Source organism: Schistocerca serialis, unplaced genomic scaffold (genome assembly GCF_023864345.2).
Source record: "Schistocerca serialis cubense isolate TAMUIC-IGC-003099 unplaced genomic scaffold, iqSchSeri2.2 HiC_scaffold_1261, whole genome shotgun sequence".
NCBI classification, from domain to species: domain Eukaryota; kingdom Metazoa; phylum Arthropoda; class Insecta; order Orthoptera; family Acrididae; genus Schistocerca; species Schistocerca serialis.
The window spans coordinates 7,059,274-7,085,427 of record NW_026047471.1 but is presented as its reverse complement, the minus strand read 5'-3'; the positions used below and the strand labels follow the sequence as shown (position 1 = coordinate 7,085,427).

The 26,154-nt window shown below is 44.0% G+C and overlaps 1 protein-coding gene across 1 annotated transcript in view; it reads right to left on the bottom strand.

The window, feature by feature from the left end:
* The window catches only part of LOC126438148 (L-dopachrome tautomerase yellow-f2-like), a 119,572-nt gene that overhangs the window by 14,522 nt on the left and 78,896 nt on the right, over positions 1-26,154 (bottom strand). Inside the window, exons 3-4 of the mRNA XM_050090524.1 lie at positions 12,663-12,915; positions 3,737-4,096 (exon numbers count right to left, since the gene is read on the bottom strand). Of these exons, the coding sequence (XP_049946481.1) occupies positions 3,737-4,096; positions 12,663-12,915 (613 nt within the window). The remainder of the gene's footprint in view (positions 1-3,736; positions 4,097-12,662; positions 12,916-26,154) is intronic.

Below are 26,154 nucleotides of genomic sequence, written 5' to 3'. Positions count from 1 at the left end.
AAATAAAAAAAATGTTTAAGGGTTTTTGGAAATTCAAGCCTTAAGGGGGTGAAATAGGGGATGAAAATGTTTACCAAAATGTGACATTACGAAAGCATTTTGTAGCTAAACCCAAGAACACTTGTATTTGGAGTCTCAGTAATACATAAAAAAATACGTGTTTCACTGTTTTTGGAAATTCAACCCGTATGGCAGTGAACAGGCGATGAAAGTTTTTATGGAAGTATTCCATTATAGAAGCATTTTTGAAGCTAAATCTACGAAAACTTGGCTCCTCTGTTAGAAATAAAAAAGTTTGTTTCACTGTTTTTATAAAATAAACCCATAGGAGGGTGCAGCAGGGTCTCACTGATTCACTGACACATCAGTGCCCACCGAAAACTGCTATGAATATAAACTTAAAATTTGAAGAGGGTGTACGTAACTACTTGAAAGTAATCTGGATATTTAAGAAATTCTCTGTAACGATTTCAGAAAAAAATGGAATATTTCATAAATGAAGTGTCAATAAATTCGTTTCTCCACGGTATAGAGCTATATTTCCCGTAAAAAGTTCAATTTACGCGATATTTAACGGTTAAGAAACAATTCTGAAATGACTTTTTTTAAACCGTGAAATATTTTGTGAAATGATTTGTCTACAAGTAATCAATGAAACGGATTAGAGAAACGCTTGACGTGTCATAGAATGGTGCTCGAAATTTTGGCGTTTTAAATAAGCAATGCAACACTTTTTTCCTCAGCTAATTTTGGTTGAAAAACCCGAAATTTGTCTTGGGATATCGTGGAATATTCCCTCTTCAGCCTGTAAGGTTTCATAATGTTCCAATAGGTGGCGGCGCTACAGGTAGCCTACAAAATGGCGTCTGTGACAGAGGTGCTTTCCAAGCAGAGATCTGTCATTGAGTTTCTTTTGGCAGAAAACGAGAACATCGCAGATATGCCTAGGCACCTGAAGAATGTGTATGGAGACCTGGCAGTGAACAAAGCCGCGGTGAGTCGTTGGACGAGACCCCTGTCATCATCGCAGCGAGATAACCCATCTGATCTCCCTCGTGCCGGCCGGCTGCTCACAGCTGTGACTCCTGCAACGTTGGAACGTGCGGACACTCTCATTCGAGTTGATCCACGGATCACAATCAAACACCACTCGCTGCACAATTGGACGTCTCTGTTAATGGGGCTGACACATTTGTCTTCTAGTTGGGGCACTCAAAGATCGGTGCCCTCCCCGTCCCTCAACAGAATGCGATAGAGAGCAATGGACAACCATTTGTGCTAAACTGCTTGCACATTACAACGCTAATTGTGAGAATTTTTTGGTGACCATTATCACCGGCGATGAAAACATGGGTTCATAATATCGAACCGAAAACAAAACGGCAATCCATAGGGTGCCGCCACACTACCTCTCACCCGAAAAAGAATTTAAAACCACACCCTCTGGTGGTAAAGCCATGCCGGCGAGCTTTTGGAATTCTGAAGGGGTTATTCTATTTGATGCGCTCCCTCATGGTACAACGCTAAACTCTGAAGTCTGTTGAAGTGAAAGTGAAGAAACGATTTCAGCGTGTTCGTCGCCAGAAAAGTTCAAACGAACTGCTCCTTCTCCATGACAGCGCAAGCCCTCGCACAAATATAGGCCCTCGAGAGGAGCTCACGAAACTTCATTGGACTCGTCTTCCTTATCCGTCCTACAGCCCAGATCTCACACCTTTCTGTTTTGGGCCAATGCACTCTGCAGGAAGAAGTACATGGATGATAGGAAGGTTATTGATGAAGCAAGACGTTGGCTTCGATGTAGATTATTAGAGCGGTACCGTGTGGCATAGGAGCCCTCCCGGAAGGTGAAAAATACGGTTTTGCAACCAAAGGAGTGGGGAGATAATGTGGTGTATTGGAATCCTCAATAAAAGGAACCGCTTGTATTACTTACTGAACGCCCCTCTTATGTACAGCAAATGAGGTGCCACTAGCTGGCAGCGGTGGTCCGAGCGGTTCTAGGCGCTTCAGTCCGGAACCGTACGACTGATACGGTCGCAGGTTAGAATCCTGCCTCGGGCATGGATATGTGTGATGTCCCTAGGTTAGTTAGCTTTGAGTAGTTCTAAGTTCTAGGGGACTCATGACCTCAGATGTTAAGCCCCATAGAGCTCAGAGCCATTTAAACCATTTTTTGAGGTGCCACTTGAAAATTTAAACTTCGGTGTTAGAATCACGAATAGTAATAGGGGATCTTTGTCGGTGTTGCATCATTCAGATGTTTCTGTAACCTAGCCATTAAAATTGCTACGCCAAGAAGAAATGCAGATAATAAACGGGTATTCATCGGACAAATATATTATACTAGAACTGACATGTGATTACGTTTTCACGCGATTTTGGTGCATAGATCCTGATAAATCAGTACCCAGAACAACCACCTCTGGCCTTAATAACGGCCTTGATACGCCTGGTCATTGAGTCAAACAGATCTTGGATGGCGTGTACAGGTACAGGTGCACATGCAGCTTCAACACGATACCGCAGTTCATCAAGAGTGGCGTATTGTGACGAGCCAGTTGCTCGCCCACCATCCATCAGACGTTTTCAGTTGGTGAGATATCAGGAGAATGTGTTGACCAGGGCAGCAGTCGAACATTTTCTGTATCAAGAAAGGCCCGTACAGGACCTGCAACATGCGGTCGTGCATTATCCTGCTGAAATGTAGGGTTTCGCGGGGATCGAATGAAGGGGTAACGTCCACTGCTCAAAGTGCCGTTAATGCGAACAAGAGGTGACCGTGACGTGTAACCAATGGCACCCCATACCACCACGCCAGGTGATACGCCAGTATGGCGATGACGAATACACGCTTCCAATGTGCGTTCACCGCGATGTCGCCAAACACGGATGCGACCATCATGATTCTGTAAACAGAACCTGGATTTATCCGAAAAAGTGACGTTTTGCCATTCATGCATCCAGGTTCGTCGTTGAGTACACCATCGCAGTTGCTCCTCTCTGTGATGCAGCGTCAAGGGTAACCGCAGCCGAGGTCTCCGAGCTGATAGTCCATGCTGCTGCAAACGTCGTCGAACTGTTCGTGCAAATGGTTGTTGTCTTGCAAACGTCCCCATCTGTTGACTCAGGGATCGAGACGTGGCTGCACGATCCTTTACAGCCATGCGGATAAGATTCCTATCTCGACTGCTAGTGATACGAGGCCGTTGGGATGCAGCACGGCGTTCCGTATTACCCTCCTGAACTCACCGATTTCATATTCTGCTAACAGTCACTGGATCTCGACCAACTCGAGCAACAATGTCGCGATACGATAAACCGCAATCGCGACAGGCTACAATCCGACCTTTATCAATGTCGGAAACGTGATGGTACGCATTTCTCCTCCTTACGCAAGGAATCACAACAACGTTTCACCAGGCAACGTCGGTCAACTGCAGTTTGTGTAAGAGAAATCGGTTGGAAGCTTTCCTCATGTCGGCACGTTGTAAGTGTCACCACCGGCGCCAACCTTGTGTGAATGCTCTGAAAAGCTAATCGTTTGCGTATCAGAGCATCTTCTTCCTGTCGATTAAATTTCGCGTCTGTAGCACGTCATCTTCGTGGTGTAGCAATTTTAATGGCCAGTAGTGTATTTTATTTCTTGCTTTCAGACAATTCGTTTCTCAAATCATTTGGTCATTTTTAATGTCTCTCGAAACACGTAATGGACTGTGGGGCAGAGTGAACCAACCTGTTGCGCAGGAGTCTGGTGGAGACGGCATACTCGGTGGTGGCGGACAGCGCGTGGAAGTAGAGGGTGCGGAAGCCGCCGTCCGCGGGGTCGGGCGCCGACAGCGCCGCCGAGAAGACGCCGTCCATCCACTGGAAGTCCAGCCCGGCGATGCGGTAGTCGCCGTGCTGCGGCTCGAAGTAGAAGAAGTGGTGCTGCACGCGGAACGACGACATGCGCGCCATGTCGAACACCACCATGGCGTAGGAGCCCAGGTCCGGCAGGTAGGCGAACGCCTCGCCGCACCTGTCCGCCGTCACGTCCACCGCGATGTGCGCGAAGAACGAGTCCGGCCGGTAATCCGCCTCCATCAGGTAGTAGCTGCGGGCACACGGCCGCGCGTCAGCACGTAAGGCAGTACAGATCCACAGTATCTGTAATATCTAAATCGATAAATGTAGGGTAATTTACTTGCGATTGTACAGACTACCACTGTCAGGGACACCAAAAGACTTATAATATCAAGTTTGTTTGTGTGGCCATCCTCCGCAGCAAGCATATAAATACTGCGACATAAAAGTTTTCTGCTGCTATAGAAAACCAACATTTCGGCCACGATTACAGCGGCCTTCTTCTGGGTCTAATGGTGCGTTCTAGCTATGCAGTGTCCTTTATATTTTGTTGTTAATGTTCACTGCGCATGGAATTACATCATAATTTTAAAAATGTAGATAGTTGCATTGGTCACTTAAGGAAGAAGGAGAAGGAAATTTATTTTAATAATAACCTATTAAAATAATCACCTGGAAAAATAAAGTTCCGTCTCCTTCTTCCTTAAGTAACCAATGCAACTATCTACCTTTTTAAAATTATGATGTAATTCCATGCGCAGTGAACATTAACAACAAATTACAAAGGACACTGCACAGCTAGAACGCACCATTAGACCCAGAAGAAGGCCGCTTCAATCGTGGCCGAAAACGTTGGTTTTTCTATAGCAGCAGTAGTTTTTTACATTATGACGCGGTACCAAACCTAGAAAACTTTTATGTCGAATGGCCGCGGAAGCCTACGCAATTATATAAATACTTGTTTTGCAGGCCGTGCGGTTCTAGGCGCTGCAGTCTCGAACCGAGCGACCGCTACGGTCGCAGGTTCGAATCCTGCCTCGGGCATGAATGTGTATGATGTCCTTAGGTTAGTTAGGTTTAATTGGTTCTAAGTTCTAGGCGACTGATGACCTCAGAAATTAAGTCGCATAGTGCTCAGAGCCATTTTGAACTTGTTTTGCAAATCAAATTGCCTTTTCCTGCTGCGGGGGGACTAAAAAATAACGAGAGTAGTTTTACAGAAAATCGTGTGTTTGACGGAATATTTTCAGATTCAAACACCTTCAAAATACTGTCCATCATCAGTAGGAAAGTAAAAAATGTAGTAATGAGAGCAGGTTTATTGACGCGTTTCGCCTTTTTGAGGCATCTTCATAACTTCTGCAAGAAAAAACTAACTGTTGTCCTACATTTTGGTAGTGGAACTTTGAGAGAGACGACGATTATAACCTGGTGCGAAGGCATGCAGCTATGCTCTTTCACGGTTCTACTACGAATCTGGCTCTGCGTTGCAACTATAGGGCAACGTTTTTTAAAAATTCTTTTACTTTTGCATTCTAGGTCCACACCAAAAGCTTCGGCTACTTATGATTAAATGTGTTACCCGCAGTTCCTAGTAAGTCCCTTCACTCTGGTGCTTTTATAGAACTTTTTTAAAAAGTTTTTAATGCCTTCTCATGCCAGATAAGACCATACTCCTAATCTGTTTTTCTGTATTTTTCACATATAGCTATTGTGAGGATGTCTCAAAAAGGCGAAACGCGTCAATAAAGCTTCTTCTGCCATTGCAACCTTGACCACTTTTTCCTACTGAAAATATATCACAGTTATAGCACTAAGGGAGCGGAGGATTTACATAGTGTCCATCAGACACTTGTCCCAGCTCCTTTACATTGGTGGACCTGTGTTTAGCCCGCTCTGAGGTTGTGCTGTTTAGTGCCTTCAGCGATTTTTTCCCACTTCTTTTATGTCTCGAGAAAACTTTCTCTTTCGGTTTCCTTTTCATTCTCGGAAATAAAAAAAGTCAAAGTGGGGTAAGGTACGGTGTGCAGAGTGGGTGAGGATCCTCTGTCATTTGGTTTTTGACCAGAAACTGCCTGACACTTAATGTCGTGTGTGCAGGGGCGTTATCGTGGAGAAAGAGTTCCAAATCGAAAAATGTGCTGTCTTGAGAGAGCGGACTAATATTTTTATGAGATTGTAGCCTTTCTTGGCGAATCTGGATGATAAAATCTTCTCAGGTTGAGAGTCGATTCAATGCGTCGTTCTCCAGGAACGTTTCAGCAAGTTTCTTACTTGCCATCATCAGGCGAAGTGTCAGGTTCACGTTTCGTCGGGATCTTTATAGCCGCTGGCGCATAGATTTCTCTGCATCCTCGGATCCTCGGTGCCGGTCGGGCCAATCCGGCGCGAGCGGAATCGGCGCGGCGGTGCGTGGTGAGGGGCTGGAGCGGGGGGGGGGGGGGGGGGGGGTGGAACCTGCGGCGCCGAGTCTTCGCGTCTCGTATCGGTGCTGGCTGTTCCTTCGATCCGCTGCCACCGACCTGCCTCCAATGATGCACTCTCGTCTTATTCTCGCTAATATTGTGTTCCGCGCGGTGCTGAGTTGGAAGCCGCTATCCTGGTTGACCAGGTTATCACTGACCCGTATCTCCACTGTCTCTTGATTTAAACGTGTGTTCTTCACTGAGTCTGCGCTCCGCTACAGCGGATTTTTCCTTTTGTCCGAGGGGAACGCTTCTCACATGTTCAGAGATGCGTTGTGTGATGCAACGCTGCGTCTCCGGTCTATTGGTTTCCACATTCACAAGAAATGGTGTAGACACCCGGTGTTCTTAGACCCAAGTTGTCCTTCATTGAGCTCAGCATATCCTTGATAATTGTTACAGGACGGAAGATGGTTTTTACCTTGTCCTTCTCCAGTATCCTGGCAATATTTGCCGTGGGCGGCCTTGCCTACGGGAGGTACGCCAGACCTTTGTTGGTCTCTTTTTCCTGAAGGTCCCCTTTCTTCATGTTGCCATGTTAAGAGCGCGTCTAATCTGGGTTTCGGTGTAGCCATTCTTCCGGATGGTTTTCTTCAGGTGATGAATATCACTTGATAAACTGTCCTTGTCGCATATGTTGTGAGCTCTGCGGACAAGGGTAGTGAGCACGGATTTCCGTTGTGCTGGGTCATGGCAACTGTTGGCGTTGAGCTACAGGTCTGTGTTCTTTCGGTAGATGGAGTGTCCCAGTGTGATGGCCGTTTTCTTCTTTATTAGGATATCAAGGAAGGGTAGGCACCTCTTTTCTTATAATTCCATTGTGAACTTGATGTTCTCGTGTATGCTATTCAAATGGTTGAGAAATTCAATTAGATTGTTCTCGACATGCAACCAGACTGCGAAAGTATCGTCCACGTATCGATAAAAGACGTTGCTTTTAAGGTGTGCTGTTTCCCAGGCGATATCGTGGAAGTATTCCACGTACAGGTTGGCGGTGTATGCTGGCAGTGGGGATCCCACAGCCAACTACCTGTTGATAAACCCCACGCCTGGATTTTAAGGAAGAACAATAGGAAGATGTTCATTGTCACACTGTGCACGGTTTGTTTTGTCGATACATGAGCTCCAATTCAAGCGGACTATTGATTATGAGTGATTCATCTGAAGATATGGAAGATAACACACCGGAATATCAGCGACCTTGATGGTTATGGTGGCAAATGGCTGATTATGAAATGATTACAGGCCGGCCGGTGTGACCGATCGGTTCTAGGCGCTTCAGTCTGGAACCGAGCGACCGCCACGGCTCAGTTTCGAATCCTGCCTCGGCCATGGATGTGTATGATGTCCTTAGGTTAGTTAGGTTTAAGTAGTTCTAAGTTCTAGAGGACTGATGACCTCAGATGTTAAGTCCCATAGTGCTCAGAGAAATTTGAACCATTTGAAATGATTACAGCATGCACCAGAGTCTTCTTTTACCCGATTTGTAAGCGGACTTTGAACCATGATGTGCTGTTTGACGAAGTTGATGCAATAAGGAAGTCTGGCCATCCAGTGACATACTTTTGTAACATCCAGATACAAATATAATACATTCAGTGCACAAAAGAATCAAATCCAAAATTTTACTTTTCTACTCATGATAGCATGTAACGATACTTACATTCACCCATACGAATTATTTGAATACCAGAATGAAATTTTGACTCTACAGCAAAGTGACTGTGCCCTGGTATGAAACTTCCTGCCAAATTAAAACTGTGTTTACGTTTATTAAGCATCTGGAGGCTGTGGATCCCCCCAAATACAAAATATTAACTGAAATATAAAATTTTAAAACTGTGTAACGGACCGAGGCTCGTAGGTCCCGAGTTCGAGTATCGGTCCGACACACAGTTTTAATCTGCCAGGAAGTTTAATTTGTAAATATATTACGTAAAAGATATTTTATCATGTAAATTCTTTAAATAGTGTAATGTAAATACATTAAACAGTGTAAACATTTTCTTGTAATTAATTATTCAACAAAAACTTTATGTCCCTTTCTCTCAAACTCTCCTATTCTGGCTTGATCCTCTTGGTCACCGAACGCCACACAAGCGAGGCACTTCAAGGATTTTATTAAAGTACTGTACGTGTAAGGTGGACAACGTCAATAAAATGTGTTTAATGAAATACGGAATGTACATATGACTTACCACATAGGATACTTGATAAAATCTGCTATCTAGTTTGTTGGAGGATAGATTGCTTGAACACAGATAAACCATTTTCATTTATCACCAAAATCCTCTAACATTACAATGACACATTATCAAAAGTTAAGTTTTATTTTACTCTGCGTAATTAATATACATTCGCGCTTGTTTATTTTGAAGGAAATTTGTTATTTCCTTTGCAAGAAAAGGAATTACAAAGATTGTGTCATTCACTTCGTTCCTGCCTGATATAAGCTTCTACTGAATCTATAAAATTTTTCATGTCTCCACACGGACCTATGAGTCCTCCGGCATTTGTGCTGCGGATTTCTTGGATCCCAGAAACACGTATGCTATCTATATTCTTTTATCAGCAATGATACCCATGTCAACAACAACAAAAGTAATTTCTCTACTGAAAGTGCCGAAGCGGAAAGGACGTGAACTTCCTTTGATGGTTCGTTAAAAGAGAGAGAAGCAACGGAACACGAAAGAACACAAGCGAATGCGGACCGAACACGACCTTCGTTTACACCAGAGCGAATACTCGTTCGCTGTTAGCCTGTGTTCGCTTTGGTGAAACAATCCAACTTGAAACTACACATAGCGGTAATACACAAACCAGTTTATGTAATGGAACCGAGTGGTGCAAGAGAGAGGTAGTAAACTGGATAAATACGAAAGTATTGCGAGTAGGCGGATGATTCAGGAAAATTTGGACTTCAATTTACTGTTTTAATTCATCCATTGCTATCGACCGATTCCTGTACAGGGTGACACAGAAAAACGGGAACTTTTTAAACATCAAATGAGCATAGAAAAAAACTCAACAAAAAATGTTATGGCAGTAAATGAACCGCTGCAACTTGCTTTTTAAGAGATGGTAACCGAACTTGTCACTGTTTCAAAATTACGTTCTATATACGGCGTCGTCCTGAACGTATGATACAACCTGCTCTTGAGGTTCTTCATTGGGTGCTGCAACATATCAGTTGGGATCACCACGAATGTCGTCCTTAGTTCATCAAGTGTTCTTGGCCGTGTCATGTAGACCAGACTCTAGAGGTAGCCGCACAAGAAAAAATCACAAACGGAAAAATTAGGAGATCCTGGAGGCCAGGGAACGTCGTAGAATTTTGAGATGACAGCTGCCACTGTATTGTGTCGCACCAGCCTGTTGAAACCAGGTGTCTTGAAGTTGTGGAATACTGTTAAATGCAGTTGGAACAAAAGAGTGCAGCATCTCAACATACCGATTCGAAGCGGTAGTCACTGTGATCCGCTCTTCATTTTCGAAAAAGTGAGGTTCGATGACCTATGTGACGAAACTGCACGCAATACGAACACCTTGCTGACGTGTAAGGGTGTTCTAGAACTACATTAGGTTGCTGTCTGCCTAATAGCGGTAGTTCCGCTTATCCATGTAACCCATGAGATGAAAACTGCCGCCGGCCGCGGTGGTCTAGCGGTTCAGGCGCTCAGTCCGGAACCGCGCGACTGCTACGGTCGCAGGTTCGAATCCTGCCTCGGGCATGGATGTGTATGATGTCCTTAGGTTAGTTAGGTTTAAGTAGTTCTAAGTTCTAGGGGACTGATGACCAGAGATGTTAAGTCCCATAGTGCTCAGAGCCATTTGAACCATTTTTGATGAAGACTGCCCTTATCTGACATCCACAATTTGTCAATAAATCCATTGTCCTCTTTTATGTTTGTCATAATTTGCTGACATATTTCTAATAGTAACTGGTAATCGTTCTCCTTCAGTTTTTGCATGTTCTTCAGCTTGTTGGGATGAAATTTTGAAATTTTAAAACATAATAGAGAACTCGATGAACTATCTCTAGGTTACTACAAACTGAACCCCGTGGGCTTTGTAAATGCATATTCCTTCGATGTCCTGAGGTGTAAGAGTACTCCTCGGCCATCCTGTCGGTTTCGTTCTTACAGCAGATCTAGCCTGTTCAAAAATTTGTATTTATGTTCTTATACAGTGCTTTCAGGGAACCCGACTATGGCACCCTAATTTGAGAAAACGTCGGAATTTCCTCTGCCCACTTTCCAAACTATCATTGTTCTTGTGAAACATTATTACGGCAAAATAACGCTGTTGACCGTTGCAACGATGCGTGATTACCAAATGATGAGACTGTTTAGAACTCAAGGTCCTCATTCCTCACTGCTGCCAATTGTATATGGTTGCCACTAAGCATTTCGAAAGTTCTATTTCTTCTGTGTCACCCTGTGGTACTCTCTTACAAGTGGACAAATCTAATGAACTAGGACGTGCAGAAATATAAAACGTAGGGGACACAAGTATTTCTTGAGGAAGAGTGTACTTAAGCTTAAGAGCGTTATTTAATTGAGCATTGGCCGAAGCGAGATAAAATAATGCAAAGGGATAGATAACATTCCATCAGAATTTCTAAAATCATTAGGGGGTGGCAACAATACGACCATTCACGTTGGTGCGTAGAATGTATGAGACCGGCGACGTACCATCCGACTTTCGGCAAAACATCATCCATACAGTTCCGAAGACTGCAAAAGCTGACAAGTGCAAGAATTATCACACAAACAGCTTAACAGCTCATGCATCCAAGTTACTGACAATATACAGAAGAATGGAAAAGAAAACTTAAGATATGTTAGATGACGATCTGTCTGGATTTAGAAAAGGGAAAGGTACCAGAGAGACAGTTCTGACATTGTGGTTGATAATAGAAGCAAGACTGAAGAAAATTCAAAACATATTCATAGGATTTGTTAACTTGAAAAAAGCGTTCGACGATGAAAAATGGTGCACGATGTTCGAAATTCTGAGAAAAATAGGAGTAAGCTTTAGGGAAAGACAGTAATATACAGTATGTACAAGAACCAAGAGGAAACAATAAGAGTGGAAGACCAAACACGAAGCGCTCGGATTAAAGACATTGCTGTCCTCGGTGAAAGTGAAGAAGAACTACAGGATCTGTTGAATGGAATCAACTTTATAATGAGTGCAGAATATGGACTGAGAGTAAATCGAAGAAAGATGAAAGTAACGAGAAGTAGCAGAAATGAGAACAGCGAGAAACATAACATTATAATTGGGATCCACAAAGCGGATTAAGCTAAGGAACTCCGCTACTTAGGCAGCAAAATTACCAATGACGGACGGAGCAAGGAGGCTCAAATGGCTCCGAGCACTATGGGACTTAACATCTGAGGTCATCAGTCCCCTAGAACTTAGAACTACTTAAACCTAACTAACCTAAGGATGTCACACACATCCATGCCCGAGGCAGGATTCGAACCTGCGACCGTAGCGGTCGCGCGGTTCCAGACTTAAGTGTCTAGAACCTCTCGGCCACACCGGCCGGCCGGAGCAAGGAGGATATCAAAAGCAGACTAGCACAGGAAAAGGTCATTCCCGGCCAAGAGGAGTCTACAAGTACCAAACATAGGCCTTAATTTGAGGAAGAAATTTCTGAGAATGTACATTTGGAGCGCAGCACACACGGACTGTGGAATATGTGAACAGAAGAGAAGAGAAGCGAAGCTTTTGAGACATGGTGCTACAGACTAGTTTTGGAAATCCGGTGGACTGATTAGGAAGGAATGTGGAGGTACTGTGCAGAATCGGAGAGGAAAGGAACATGTGGAAAACACTGAAAAGCAGAAAGGAGAGGATGATAGGACCTGTGTTAAGACGTCAGTGAAGAACTTCCATGGTATTAGAGGGAGGTGTTTTTTGAGGGGGGGGGGGGGGGAGGGAAGAGACCAGACAGCGAGGCCATCGTTCTCATCGGATTAAGGAAGGAAGAGGAAGGAAGTTGGCCGTGCCCTTTCAAAAGAACCATCTCGGCATTTGCCTGGAGCGATTTAGGGAAATCACGGAAAACCTAAATCTGTATGGTCGGACGCGGGATTGAACCGTCGTCCTCCCGAATGCGAGTCCAGTGTGCTAACCACTGCGCCACTTTGCTCGGTGAGAGGGAGGTGTAGAGGGTAAAAACTGAAGAAGAAGGCAGAGACTGGAATACATCCAGTAAACGATTGAGGATGTAGGTTGCGACTGCTGCTCTCAGATGAAAGGGTTGGCACAGAAGAGGAATTCATGGCGGACTGCATCAAATCAGAAGACCAACGAGAAAAAAAAGAAGAAAGACTGTACTTGAAGATGGGCCGGTCGTTGAGCAGGTTGAAAACGAGGATCTGCGGTGCGGTGATGGTGACGACAGTGCCGTTGCCAGGGTCGGCGAGCCCGGTGTCGACGACCCAGAGGCGGTCGCAGGGATCCACCCAGACGCGGTAGGTGGATGTGATGCGCGGTGCGCTGCCCCTGCTGGTGGGTCCCCTGCCCAGACGGTTCGTCTCCCAGTTGGGGTAGGGCCGCAGTGCTGGCGACCGCCGCGCCGTACTATTCCCTGTGGACAAACCAGGCCACGCTGCATTTTAGCACGTTGCCTCTTTCCTTAAAGTACACTACTGGCTATTAAAATTGCTACACCAAGAAGAAATGCAGATGATAAACGGGTATTCATTGGACAAACATATTGTACAAGAACTGACAAGTGATTACATGTTCACGCAATTTGGGTGCATAGATCCTGAGAAATCATTACCCAGAAGAAGCACCTCTAGCCGCAATAACGGCCTTTATACGCGTCGGCATTGAGCCAAACAGAGCTTGGATGGCGTGTACAGGTACAGCTGCCCATGGAGTTTCAACACGATACCACAGTTCATCAAGAGTAGTGACTGACGTATTGTGACGAGCCGGTTGCTCGGCCACCATTGACCAGACGTTTTCAGTTGGTGAGTGATCTGGAGAATGTGCTGGCCAGGGCAGCTGTCGAACATTTTCTATATCCAGAAAGGACCTGCAACATGCGGTCGTGCATTATCCCGCTGAAATGTAGGGATTTGCAGGGATCGAATGAAGGGTAGAGCCACGGGTCGTAACACATCTGAAATGTAGCGTCTACTGTTCAAAGTGCCGTCAATGCGAACAAGAGGTGACCTAGACGTGTAACCAATGGCACACCATACCATCACGCCGGGTGGTACGCCAGTATGACGATGACGAATACACGCTTCCAATGTGCGTTCACCGCGATGTCGCCAAACACGGATGCTACCATCATGATTCTGTAAACAGAACCTGGATTTATCCGAAAAAGTGACGTTTTGTCATTCGTGCACCCAGATTCGTCGTTGAGTACACCATCGCAGTTGCTCCTGTCTGTGATGCAGCGTCAAGGGTAACCGCAGCCATGGTCTCCGAGCTAATAGTCCATGCTGCTGCAAACGTCGTCGAACTGTTCGTGCAGATGGTTGTTGTCTTGCAAACGTCCCCATCTGTTGACTCAGGGATCGAGACGTAGCTGCACGATCCGTTACAGCCATGCGGATAAGATTCCTGTCATCTCGACTGCTAGTGATACGAGGCCGTTGGGATTCAGCACTGCGTTCCGTATTATCCTCCTGAACCCACCGATTCCATATTCTGCTAACAGTCATTGGATCTCGACCAACGCGAGCAGCAATGCCGCGATACGATAAACCGCAATCGCGATAGGCTACAATCTGCCTTTATCAAAGTCGGAAACGTGATGGTACGCATTTCTCCCCCTTACACGAGGCATCACAACAACGTTTCACCAGGCAACGCCGGTCAACTGCGGTTTGTGTATGAGAAATCGGTTGGAAACTTTCCTCATGTCAGCACGTTGTAAGTGTCGTCACCGGCGCTAACCTTGTGTGAATGCTCTGAAAAGCTAATCATTTGCGTATCACAGCATCTTCTTCCTGTCCGTTAAATTTCGCGTCTGTAGCATGTCATCTTTGTGGTGTAGCAATTTTAATGGCCAGTAGTGTGCCTGGGACATATGACTGATTAATCGTCTCCTTTACCTAACACTCGAATTCACTGAACAATTAAAATTAACAAATTACTATACTTCCTGCGGACTTTACCGCTGTCCCTGTAAGAATAATGTTATTGCGCTAGCGGAAAATAGAACATGCATGCAGATGAGAAATAAGTTTTGTTCATATAATATACAAATTGCTCTGTGTGTGTAAAAAAAAAAAAAAAAAAAAAAAAATCACAGTGGCGTCCAATGATCAGAAAGTTTTCATAACAAGTAACTCATTATATTCAGAGCCTGAGCTGTACTCCTTGCATGTTCACAGCATGCAGGGCCCAGTAATCACGAAGTCAACAATTTTTTCACTTAGCCATATTAGAAGGGCCAAAACACTGTGTCAAGTATCTGTACTGTAGTGTTATTCATCGAAATGAATTCGAAAATTTGCATGGAAATGGTTACTCGTTTAGTTTACAGATGCTCAGATAGCTTTTTACATATAAACGGTGCAGCCAAACTATTACTTTTGGTTTAAATACAGTCTAAGTGTTTAGATTTTTTCGTTCACTGCTTTATGTTTACAACTGACCTTTTCTCTGTTGCTTTGCTCCTCTATCCACCTCATCCTTTTCCACAAGTATAGCCCCAACAAAACAGGTTGATAGAGCAAGCTAATACTACTCCCAGAACATGCCTGTTGTCAGGAACTTGAAAACAGTTTTTTTGCCTCTGACATAAAGGGCCCCCAAAAGCAGATCGATAAGGCAGGTCGACACTATTCCCACTAAATATGACTGTTGTGTAGGGCAGTCTGTACAGCATGTATCGGCAAAAACACATTTTTGTCCTTATCTGCGCTCCTAATGGAGCTAGGAGGTTTCAAAGCCCACAGTGTTGATACTAATGTAGCTAGCTGTTTATGTCCCAGATTTGGTTGAAATCGATCCTGGGGTTTGAGAGGCAATTCTGAATATAGGTGCATGCTGCTTCATACGTATACATGTTAATGAAGAGCAGTGCAAGGGAAAGCTTGTGGATCAAGGCTTGTAAGAAAATGCAGCAGATCAAGTACAGCACGACGTTTTCAGAGCATTGCTGTGAAGCTGACATTAATATACCTTCGATGTCACGTGTACACATTGGAGATCGCCCAGTGCCTAGCATTTATATTATAGTTTCTGTAACACATGGAGATTGTAAGTTGCAGTAGATGTTTCATAAATGAGTGTAATGTTTAAGTGCATGGTAACTGTTAGACAAAATATGATGTTATACTTGGTTTCCTTTGCTGTTTACAGCTGGTGTCAAAGAAGTGTGCAGTGTGTCTCTACGTTCAAAATAATTTGGAATGCAGAAAAAGACTTCAAGAAAATCCTAGCGGTGTGCAATACTCAAAGAGCCCAGCAGTCAGCGTTGGAAAAGGCCACAACGAGGCAAACCTTAAAGCAATGCAGGAGTTACAAGCCAGCCATAGAAAGTTCGAAATCTTAATCTTGTATGAAGTATGGGATGCGTGGTCACTTAACATCGGTTGTTGACTGGGTGGGATAGTAAATTGATCGCACCAATGACAAAGATGTACAACGGAAAATTCAGCACCCTCGCGGAAAGAGTGGGGAATCATGGTAACAACACTGCCGCAGAGGGTAGCCAAGGGGGCAAACATAATCAGTGAGTGATCAATGACACAAGAAATCAGAGATCCATCAGTCATCCTGAAGTGAATCAGTCAATGAGCCAGCAATACAGAGAGTCAATGAGCCAGCAATACAGAGAGAGAGGAATCGGACAGGAGAAGAGAGACAATGTGTTTGCCTTGTGGAAGCACACCAAACTATAGCCGACTGAATCTTCAGACATTAAGCCAGATCACTGCATTCATTCTGATGTCTATCGTCACTTTCCACTTCATACTAAATAAACACTCTTTGCTGCCTGATGCTCGAATCTTTAAGCATCTGTCTGCACTTCGTCGTCTTATCTCAGCATCCAAATATCTGTACTACACTGACACCGCTTGTGTGAAATAATCTCTGCAGACAACAGACTCCATCGCTGGGTCGGTAATATTGCATTGGTTGCCAGGCTGTACCATAAAGAATTTAGGTCGGCAATCAGCCATCACAGATAAAGGAGTTTGAACGGAAGATGAAAACTGCCGGCTGTGAAACAAATGAGGTGGGGTGACTGACACATTCTATCGTTCTCATATTTTTCACACATTGTTTCATGGGTAATTAACTTAGTCGAGTGGTGAGGTGAGATGGTCCATTTCCTTCTTACTTTTCCAATTACTGAGTGGTGTTCATGCCCAGTAAGCAGGCCGCGAGAACAATATTTGTATTGTCGATATAGTAATAAATATAAATGTTTCCATATATTAATCTTTCAGTCAATTTAACTCACAACATTTTTGGTAGCCAGATCATTCCCTCTGTCATTTTGAATTCCAATACAGATTTGAGATAATTCAGACAGTGAATTTTGTTATCAACCAACAATGATTTAAAATTTGCGACATAACAATTTTTCTTCTTGTGCGTATATGTTTATCGTGCTTGCGTTAATTGTTATGATGGAAGATATTCCAACATTTCGGGCACTGCTTTTTCTGTGCAACAAAAACGACATGTTATGTTTTTTATTATATATAAATGAAAGGCACAATATTGTGTATGTTCTACAGATCAATTTATTTAGTTAACCAGTTTAAGGTTTACAGTGCCATCACCACACTTTAATTATCATCGTCAAAGAAGTTAGAATATTTCTAAACACCATTGTAAAAATATGCTGCTCATGTAAAATGGAGCAGAAATACACATTAAATTTTGTCCTTGACAGTGCAGTGGTAACTTAATGTGCACTTATTCATCCATTACACAAAAAAGGAGACAAATTGATGTAAATAATGATCGAGGTATATCCCTACTTCAGCTCGCTTACAAAGTTTTATCAGCCTGTCTCCTTCAAAGAGTGCAAGAGCAACTGCAAAATAAAATTGGTGAATACCAAGATAGCTTTCTCCCCAATAGATCCAGCACAGAACAAATTTTTCAGTCTAAAAGCAGAGATAAAATACAAAGCAGTCAGAAACAGCCCAATAATTGGCACGTTTGTTGACTTCAAAAAGACATACGACTCAGTTGAACGACAAGCACTTTTCGATATGCTTGAAGAACAAGGGTTAGATCCAAAAGCCGGCCGTTGTGGCCGTGCGGTTCTAGGCGCTTCAGTCTGGAACCGCGTGACCGCTACGGTCGCAGGTTCGAATCCTGCCTCGGGCATGGATGTGTGTGATGTACTTAGGTTTGTTAGTTTTAAGTATTTCTAAGTTCTAGGGGACTGCTGACCACAGATGTTAAGTCCCATAGTGCTCAGAGACATTTGAACTATTTAGATCCAAAAACCCATAACCTCATCAAAGAAACATTGAACAATACTATCTCCAAAGTGAAATTCATGTGTGAAATATCTGAGCCCACCCTGATCAAAACTGGCGTCCGACAAGGTGATAGTCTGTCTCCTCTCTTATTCAACTCTGTGCTGGACAAGGTCATCCGCGAATGGGAAAGGGTATTGAAGAATAAAAACTGCTGGAAACCTATGCAGATGGGGCGAGTCAAGGATGACATAAAAATTTCATGTTTAGCTTTTGCTGACGACTTAGCCGTACTAGCGAATGATAACGGCAGTCGAACAGGTTGAAACCCTTAAAGAATGTGCATAGAAAGTTGGTCTGCAAATATCTTTCCTAAAGTCTGAGTTCATCGGCACAAAAACTAACACCCAAAACTTGACTAAAAAATACGGTCATATCAACAGAGTCCCATATTTGAAATACTAAGATACTTAGGTGAAGTCCTTGAACCTACGCGGAGAGAGAAAATAGCACAAAACATTCGCCTCCAAAAACTAAAGAGGGCTTGTGAAAGAACCTTCAAGGTGTACAATAAAAATGCATGTTCAAAACTACTAAAATTAGGCACTGTAATACAGTATTAAAACCTAAAGTCCAGTATGCCAGTGAAACCCTGACACCACACATAAAAGGTGACCTAAAATACTTGTTAAAGAAAGAACTAAAATAGTCAGAAATGTACTAAGGGCAAAGAAAACAGAAGAGGGCTATAAATACAGTCTCGTCAAGTAACTGAGAAATTGTCCAACCTTGCAGCAGACATTAGAGATAACCGATTAAAATTTTATGAGCTCGTCTCTAGGCTTCCGAAAAGAAACCTTAAGCACGAAATTCTTAAATACACAGAAGGACTTAAAACTATACCCTGGATGCAAGAGGTCAAAAAGGACCTACAAAAAGCTCACATAAATTATTCAGATATTTTGGACAGAAAGGTATTTAAGCAGAAAGTTAACAGATGGGAACTCAGAATACGAAGCTCTGAAAAAGGCAGAATCAAAATGTACAGAGGAAAGGAAGAGAGTCCATGGAGAAAAAATGGGAGCAATGTGGAAAAAAGGGAAAAGAATCAAGAAGGTCTGCGTTATCCAACAGGGTCTAATCGCACATAACAATAATAATAATAATAATAATAACAAAAGCAATGTCCTCGCTGAGTGACTGACTCATCGTCCCCAGCCCAAATTGTTAGGTATAAAATGTTGAAATTTGGAGGAGATACAGATCTTATACTGTAGGTGTCGTTTGAGAATGGATTTTTCGAAGTTCCAACCTTAAGGCGGTGGAATATGGGATGAAGATTTTTTTGAAAAATGGCATTATTAAGGTAATTTTGAAGCTAGACCTACGAAAATTGGTATTTGGTTTCTCGGTCAGAAATAAAGAAATACCTGTTTCAGAATTTTTGGGAATTTAACGCTATGTGGGCGAACCAGTGGGTGAAAGCTTTTTTAGAAAATATACCCTCATTATGAACTGCTAAAGTATTTTTGAAGCTACATCTATGAACATTGGTGTCTGGCTTCTCCGTTACAAATGAAAAAAATCGGGAGAGAGGGCTACACCTGTGGGTATGGAGCGCTTTTAATATTTTGGAAGACGAATGGGGACTTGTAAACCGCCATACAAAGTTCCAGTTCCTACACTTTAAAAACCCTGCGCAATTTCATGTTTTAAATAATTTTCTTAAAATAAAAACTGACTACGTGATATTTTTTCCTTCCCTGAGAGCTAGTAGGAGGGGGGCAGGGGGGGGGGGGGGAGAGCGGCCTTGCGTTTGCAGTTTTTACAGGATATAAAGCCTACAGACTGCGGTTTTCAAGCCAACTTTGCAAACGCGTGACTATAAAGATTTTCTGGATCGTGTCGTCTTCAGTGGTAAATCGAAATTTTGCCTCAGTAGAAATGTGAACATACACAATGTAAGCATCTGGAAGTCAAAAAATCCCCACGAGTCTCTCTTAAAATGAATGTTTCTGTGCCAAATACTCAGCGGAAAGTTTATAGATCATTATTTTTCGGTGAAACAATTGTAACTTGTGTTCTTATCTTAAATTGAACCACAGATCTTTATTTGGCAGCAAGATGGTGGCTACCTCACTGGCATAACGTTGTACCCGACCAGTAGGAGCCGGGTGACAGAACTTGTTTTACATGACCTCCATGTTCACACACGACCAGATGTCATTTAATTTTTACCTTTGAGGGTTCATAAAGGATAATGTGTATGTGCTTCCTCTACCAGCTGATCTACTCGACACATTTGAAACAGCATTGTTGCAACAGTTACTCCAGATTCACTGATTAAAGTTTGGGAAGAAACCGCCTACCGACTAGCTGTGTAACGAATAGTGCTCACACTGAACAGTTATAAGACTGTTTGAGATGCTCTTTCGTTTGCTGTATTCTTTATAATAACTGTAATATGAATGTATAAATGTTAAAATGCGTTAAATTCCGTATATTCGTTTCTAAACACCCTGTATGCCACTTTTAAGAGAGAGTCAGCATTCTCCTGAAGTCATGTGTATCCCACTGTAGCTGGTTTCCAATAAAGGTAATAGTCATTCGCCAGCCACTTCTGCTTCCGGTACAGCAACCGTGACTAGCGGGTAGTCGGGTTCCAGTGCCACAGGCGTTTCTCCGCGTCTGGCGGTGCAATGCAAGTACGGCAAGTGATTAGCTACGACAAGGCGCCAGCCTCACCGCCAGCAGCTTGTACTTCGACGATAGTGGCGCTGCAGTCGCAGCACTGAGTTACACCCACCGTCAAGCGCCGCGCACGTCCTTCCGCCTGCTGCCTGTTTTTACACTGCTGGACACCTAGCAGGCAGCTTATGCACACGTTACAGGCTTTACGCCGACCACGCCCTGTAGCCTATTCATTGGAGATCTTGTTAAGCTCTCGCCGGCCATGCACGGCAGCTCTGTCCAGCTGAGCCCAGCCTCTGGATTTGCGCCGCGCCGCAACGATCCTCCAGCAGCTACTAGGGAAGATACTCCACAGCAGCCACATCGAACTACCAGCCATCACCCCTAGAGCCGTAGCCTCCTCAGACGCTAGCCTTCCCCAGATTCGATGTCCCAGGACTTGTGTTATTACGTGGAACTAATTGTGAATCTGTAACAGGTAGTTTCCGTCACGACGTATGTCACGGCGGGCATTGACTTCGTTCAAATGGCTGTAAGCACTATGGGACTTAACATCTGAGGTCATGAGTGCCCTAGACTTAGAAACTACTTAAACCTAACCAACCTAAGGACATCACACACATCCATGCCCGAGGCAGGATTCGAACATTCGACCGTAGCGGTCGCGCGGTTCCAGACTGAAGTGCCTAGAACCGCTCGGCCACACCGGCCGGCCCATTGACTTCGTCAGATTTCTAGCAGATCAGGAATTTCTTTCAGTTTATGTCTATCAGAATCAATATTATGTCAAAAATTGCTTTTTGTGTGTTTTGCTAATAAAGAAAGACTTACACACTACCTGGGAAACATGAATCGTTGCACATGTGCCACACCACTGAGGATACAAAACTGTGTTGTGCAAATAACATCAGACACCCACCTTCATACTTGTAGACCACTGTAATATTCGAGATCGCTTTGGGGCTTGAAGTAACCCCTGAGCACTCGTACTTATACTTTTACCTGTAATGTTGTCTGTGTACTACACATCCGTACTACTCAGGTCTTTTGTACACGCACTACTTTCATGTGGTTCCCTATCGGCAGCTTTTACTCTTGGTTAGTAGCTAAAACTGTTTTTGTTAGTGGTTTAACAGAGTGATTTTTCGGGGTTAGTCTGTGTGTGTGTGTGTGTGTGTGTGTGTGTGTGTGTGTGTGTGTGTGTGTGTATGTTTTGTGCGCAGCTGGCGGAAGGTACCCTCAGATCAGATTTATTTCCTATACTTATTGGAAGAATCCTTTCATAAGTCTGCTGCCACCATCAAGTGATTATTTTGGAACAGGTTAAAAAGTAACAATGTAAATTCCTTTGAAAATTTCTCGAAAGCTGTATGTTTGTTCCATTATTACTAAAGAGACTTAAGAAATGCTTATCCAATAATATTAAAGGTAATCAGCAACTGATTGTCCTGTATAAAAAGAGAACAATACTAAAAAAGTTAATAAATACTCATGACACTGCATATCAAAAGCCTTGATGTAAATTTGCTTGTACAAAAAAGTTTGACTGTCACTGCATCTTAGCAGTTGAAGTACATGGGTCATTCGATAAATAACAAGAAAAGTTGTATAAAAAATGTTGTGGCGTAACAAGCTAGCTACGCCACATTGAGAAGGGAGCTGAAAGGCACGCGTACACACACGCCGACTGGCGTCAAGTCTGGAACAGGATAACTATTGAATGGTAGCAAGAAAAGTACGTAGCTGCTTTATACTTAACTTTTAATCTTTGTTGGTTTACAACGTTCTTCTTGAGGCATTTATACGATAGCTCTCAAAGTAGGTAAGGCTAATGGCGCCTTGCTAGGTCGTAGCCATGGACTTAGCAGAATGCTATTCTAACTGTCTCTCGGCAAATGAGAGGAAGGCTTCGTCCGTATTGTCGCTAGCAATGTCGTCGTACAACTGGGGCGAGTGATTGTCCGTATCTCGAGACCTGCCTTGTGGTGGCGCTCGGTCTGCGATCACACAGTGGCGACACGCGGGTCCGACATGTACTAAATGGACCGCGGCCGATTTAAGCTACCACCTAGCAAGTGTGGTGTCTGGAGGTGACTCCACAAAAAATACAAAACTTCGACAAAGTTTGTGATTCTTCGGTTGGTGGTGTCCTATAACTATTATGAGATGGGGCTGACTCGCGTACTTTGAGAACGGGATGCTGGGAATCACTGAAACAATCGACTGTGCGCACGCCGGTAACGTAGGACGGGCGAGTCCATTTGCTCGGAGGTAAGGTAGGTATGTCAACAACGTGTGCTATCAGCGGCAATTGTAGATTCCATTGCATAGTGTCTTCACAGAAGTGTTGCCACTATTTAAGTTCCAATCTACGTATATATATATCGTACCAAGAGTGACGTGTTTGTGATAACTCTTCACTGCGCCATTGCCTTGAAACGGCGTACTGTCATAACACGCAAGTTGCTAGGTTAATGTATATGTTCGTAGCGTTTTTGTTTTGCATGTTGGTATCCCTGTTGGCCTGGGTTTATCTATCGATTGCCATTTTTTTTTTTTTTTTTTTTTTTTTTTGTAGATCACTCTTGCTATTTGAGTTTACATATTGTGAGTGGAGTTGTGGACGCTAGACAATGGACTGCCAAGTGGAGAAATCGGAACATTTCCGACACATTCTTCTGTTTCAGTTCAGTAGAGAAGTGACAGCTGCACAGGCAGCCAGAGACATTTGCGCCGTCAATGGGGATAAAGCCACTGGACAGGATACGCAAGAAAATGGTTTTTTCGTTTTAAGGAGGATCGTTTTCACATTAGCGACTCTCCACACTGTTAGTGTTACAGGGTTTGATAAAGATCGTTTAAACGCATTAATGCACAATGATCCACGTCAGTGCACCCGGGAACTGGCAAATGTGATGAACTGCGATAAATCCACCATCGTGCGACATTTGCATGCAATGGAGACGGTTCAGAAATCGCGTGTATGGACACTGCACTCTGTGAGGCTAAATCACTAGAATCAACGGCTGGCAATATGTGCATCTCTGCTTGCTCACCATCAATTGGCTCTTGATCAACACAGACCATTCCTATCCTGTAGCGTTACTAGTGACGAGAAATGGCGTCTTTATGCTAACATAAGGAAAAGAGAGGAATGGTTGAAGCCAAACAGAGACCTGCACAAATCCACAAAAGATACTAGGAATTGCTTCCCCGAGGTGTAACCATCACTACTAACATTTATTGTCAAAAACTGAGACGTCTTGCAGATGCAATCCCAGAACAATGACCAAGAAAGCTGTGTGGTGTGATGCTACATCACGATAACACCCACCCTCATTCTGCTACACTGAAAAAAAAAAAAGTACAACAGTTGGGTTGGGAAGTCATTCCACACCCACCTTATTCATCTGATCTTGAGCCCTCAGATTTTCACTTTTTCCGCTCTCTATCGAACAACCTTCAAGGGACTTCCTTTTTGGATGAAAATGCGTTCCGAACATGGCTCGACGTGTTGTTCGCCTTAGACCCACAACAATTACACTACTGGCCTACAACGTGCTCACATGAGGAAAGTGTTCAACCGATTTCTCATACACAAACAGCAGTTAACCGGCGTTGCCTGGTGAAACGTTGTTGTGATACCTCATGTAAGGGGGATAAATGCGTACCATCACGTATCCGACTATGATAAAGGTCGGACTGTAGCCTATTGCGATTGCGGTTTATCGTATCGTGACATTGCTGTTCGCGTTGGTCGAGTTCCAATGACTCTTAGCAGAGCCGGCCAGAGTGGCCGTGCGGTTCTAGGCGCTACAGTCTGGAACCGGGCGACTGCTACGGTCGCAGGTTCGAATCCTGCCTCGGGCATGGATGTGTGTGATGTCCTTAGGTTAGTTAGGTTTAATTAGTTCTAAGTTCTCGGCGACTGATGACGTCAGGAGTTAAGTCTAATAGTGCTCAGAGCCATTTGATCCATTTGAACTGTTAGCAGAATATGGAATCGGTCGGTTTAGGAGGGTAATACGGAACGCCGTGCTCCATCCCAACGGCCTCGTATCACTAGCAATGGAGATGACAGGCATCTTATCCGCATGGCTGTAACGGATCGTGCAGCCACAACTCGATCCCTGAGTCAACAGATGGGGACGTTTGCAAGACAAAAACCATCTGCACGAACAGTTCGACGACGTTTGCAGCAGCATGGATCATCAGCTCGGAGACCATGGCTGCGGTTACCCTTGACGCTGCATCACAGACAGGAGCGCCTGCGATGGTGTACTCAACGATGAACCTGGGTGCACGATTGGCAAAACGTCATTTTTTCTGATGAATCCAGGTTCTGTTTACAGCGTCATGATGATCGCATCCTTGTTTGGTGACATCGCGGTGAACGCACATTGGAAGCATGTATTCGTCATCGCCATACTGACGTATGCCGGCCGCGGTGGCCGTGCGGTTCTAGGCGCTCCAGTCCGGAGCCGCGCTGCTGCTACGGTCGCAGGTTCGAATCCTGCCTCGGGCATGGGTGTGTGTGATGTCCTTAGGTTAGTTAGGTTTAAGTAGTTCTAAGTTCTAGGGGACTAATGACCACAGCAGTTGAGTCCCATAGTGCTCAGAGCCATTTGAACCATACTGGCGTATCACCCGGCGTGACGGTACGGAGTGCCATTGGTTACACGTCTCGGTCACCTCTTGTTCTTATGGACGACACGTTAAACAGTGGACGTTACATTTCAGATGTGTTACGACCCGTGGCTCCACCCTTCATTCGATCCCCGCGAAACCCTACATTTCAGCAGGATACTGCACGGCCGAATGTTGCAGGTCCTGTACGGGCCTTTCTGAATACAGAAAGTGTTCGACTGCTGTCTTGGCCAGCACATTCTCCAGATCTCTCACCAACTGAAAACGTCTGGTCAATGGTGGCCGAGCATCTGGCTCGTCACAATACGCCAGTCACTACTCTTGATGAACTGTGGTATCGTGTTGAAGCTGCATGGGCAGTTGTACCTGTACACGCCATCCAAGCTCTGTTTGACTCAATGCCCAGGCGTATCAAGGCCGTTATTACGGCCAGAGGTGGTTGTTCTGGGTAATGATTTCTCAGGATCTATACATCTAAAGTGCGTGAAAAATGTAATCACATGTGAGTTCTAGTATAATATATTTGTCCAATGAATATCCGGTTATGATTTGCATTTCTTATTGGTGTAGCAGTTTTAATGGCCAGTAGTGTAGAAATGTTATTCGACCAGGAACATTAGCAGTATGATTAGCCGCAAACATAATTGGACATTTCATGATTTCTACAGTCACGGAATCGAAAAATTAGCCTATAGTTGGCAGAGTGTCGTAAATAGTCCAGGAGAATTATTGGTGACTGAAGTCCGTGTCATGTGAATCTGCATGCGAATATAAAAAAAAGAATAATACCCTCAAGATTGGCGAACTTGTAAAGAGGCTCGAAATTTAGTGCGAACTTCAATGCAGTGGCAAGACGGAATCAAGAGAGGTAATGTTACTGCTGACAGCACTGCTAAGGCAGAATTACTAAACACGGTTTTCAAAAATTCCTTCATCAAAGAAGACGAAATAAATACTCCAGAACTCGAATTAAGAACAGCTGCCAATGCGAGTAACTTAGAGTTAGGTATACTCCGTGTAGCGAAGCAGCTTAAAACATTTCAGAAAGGCAAAGGTTCCGGTCCAGATTGTGT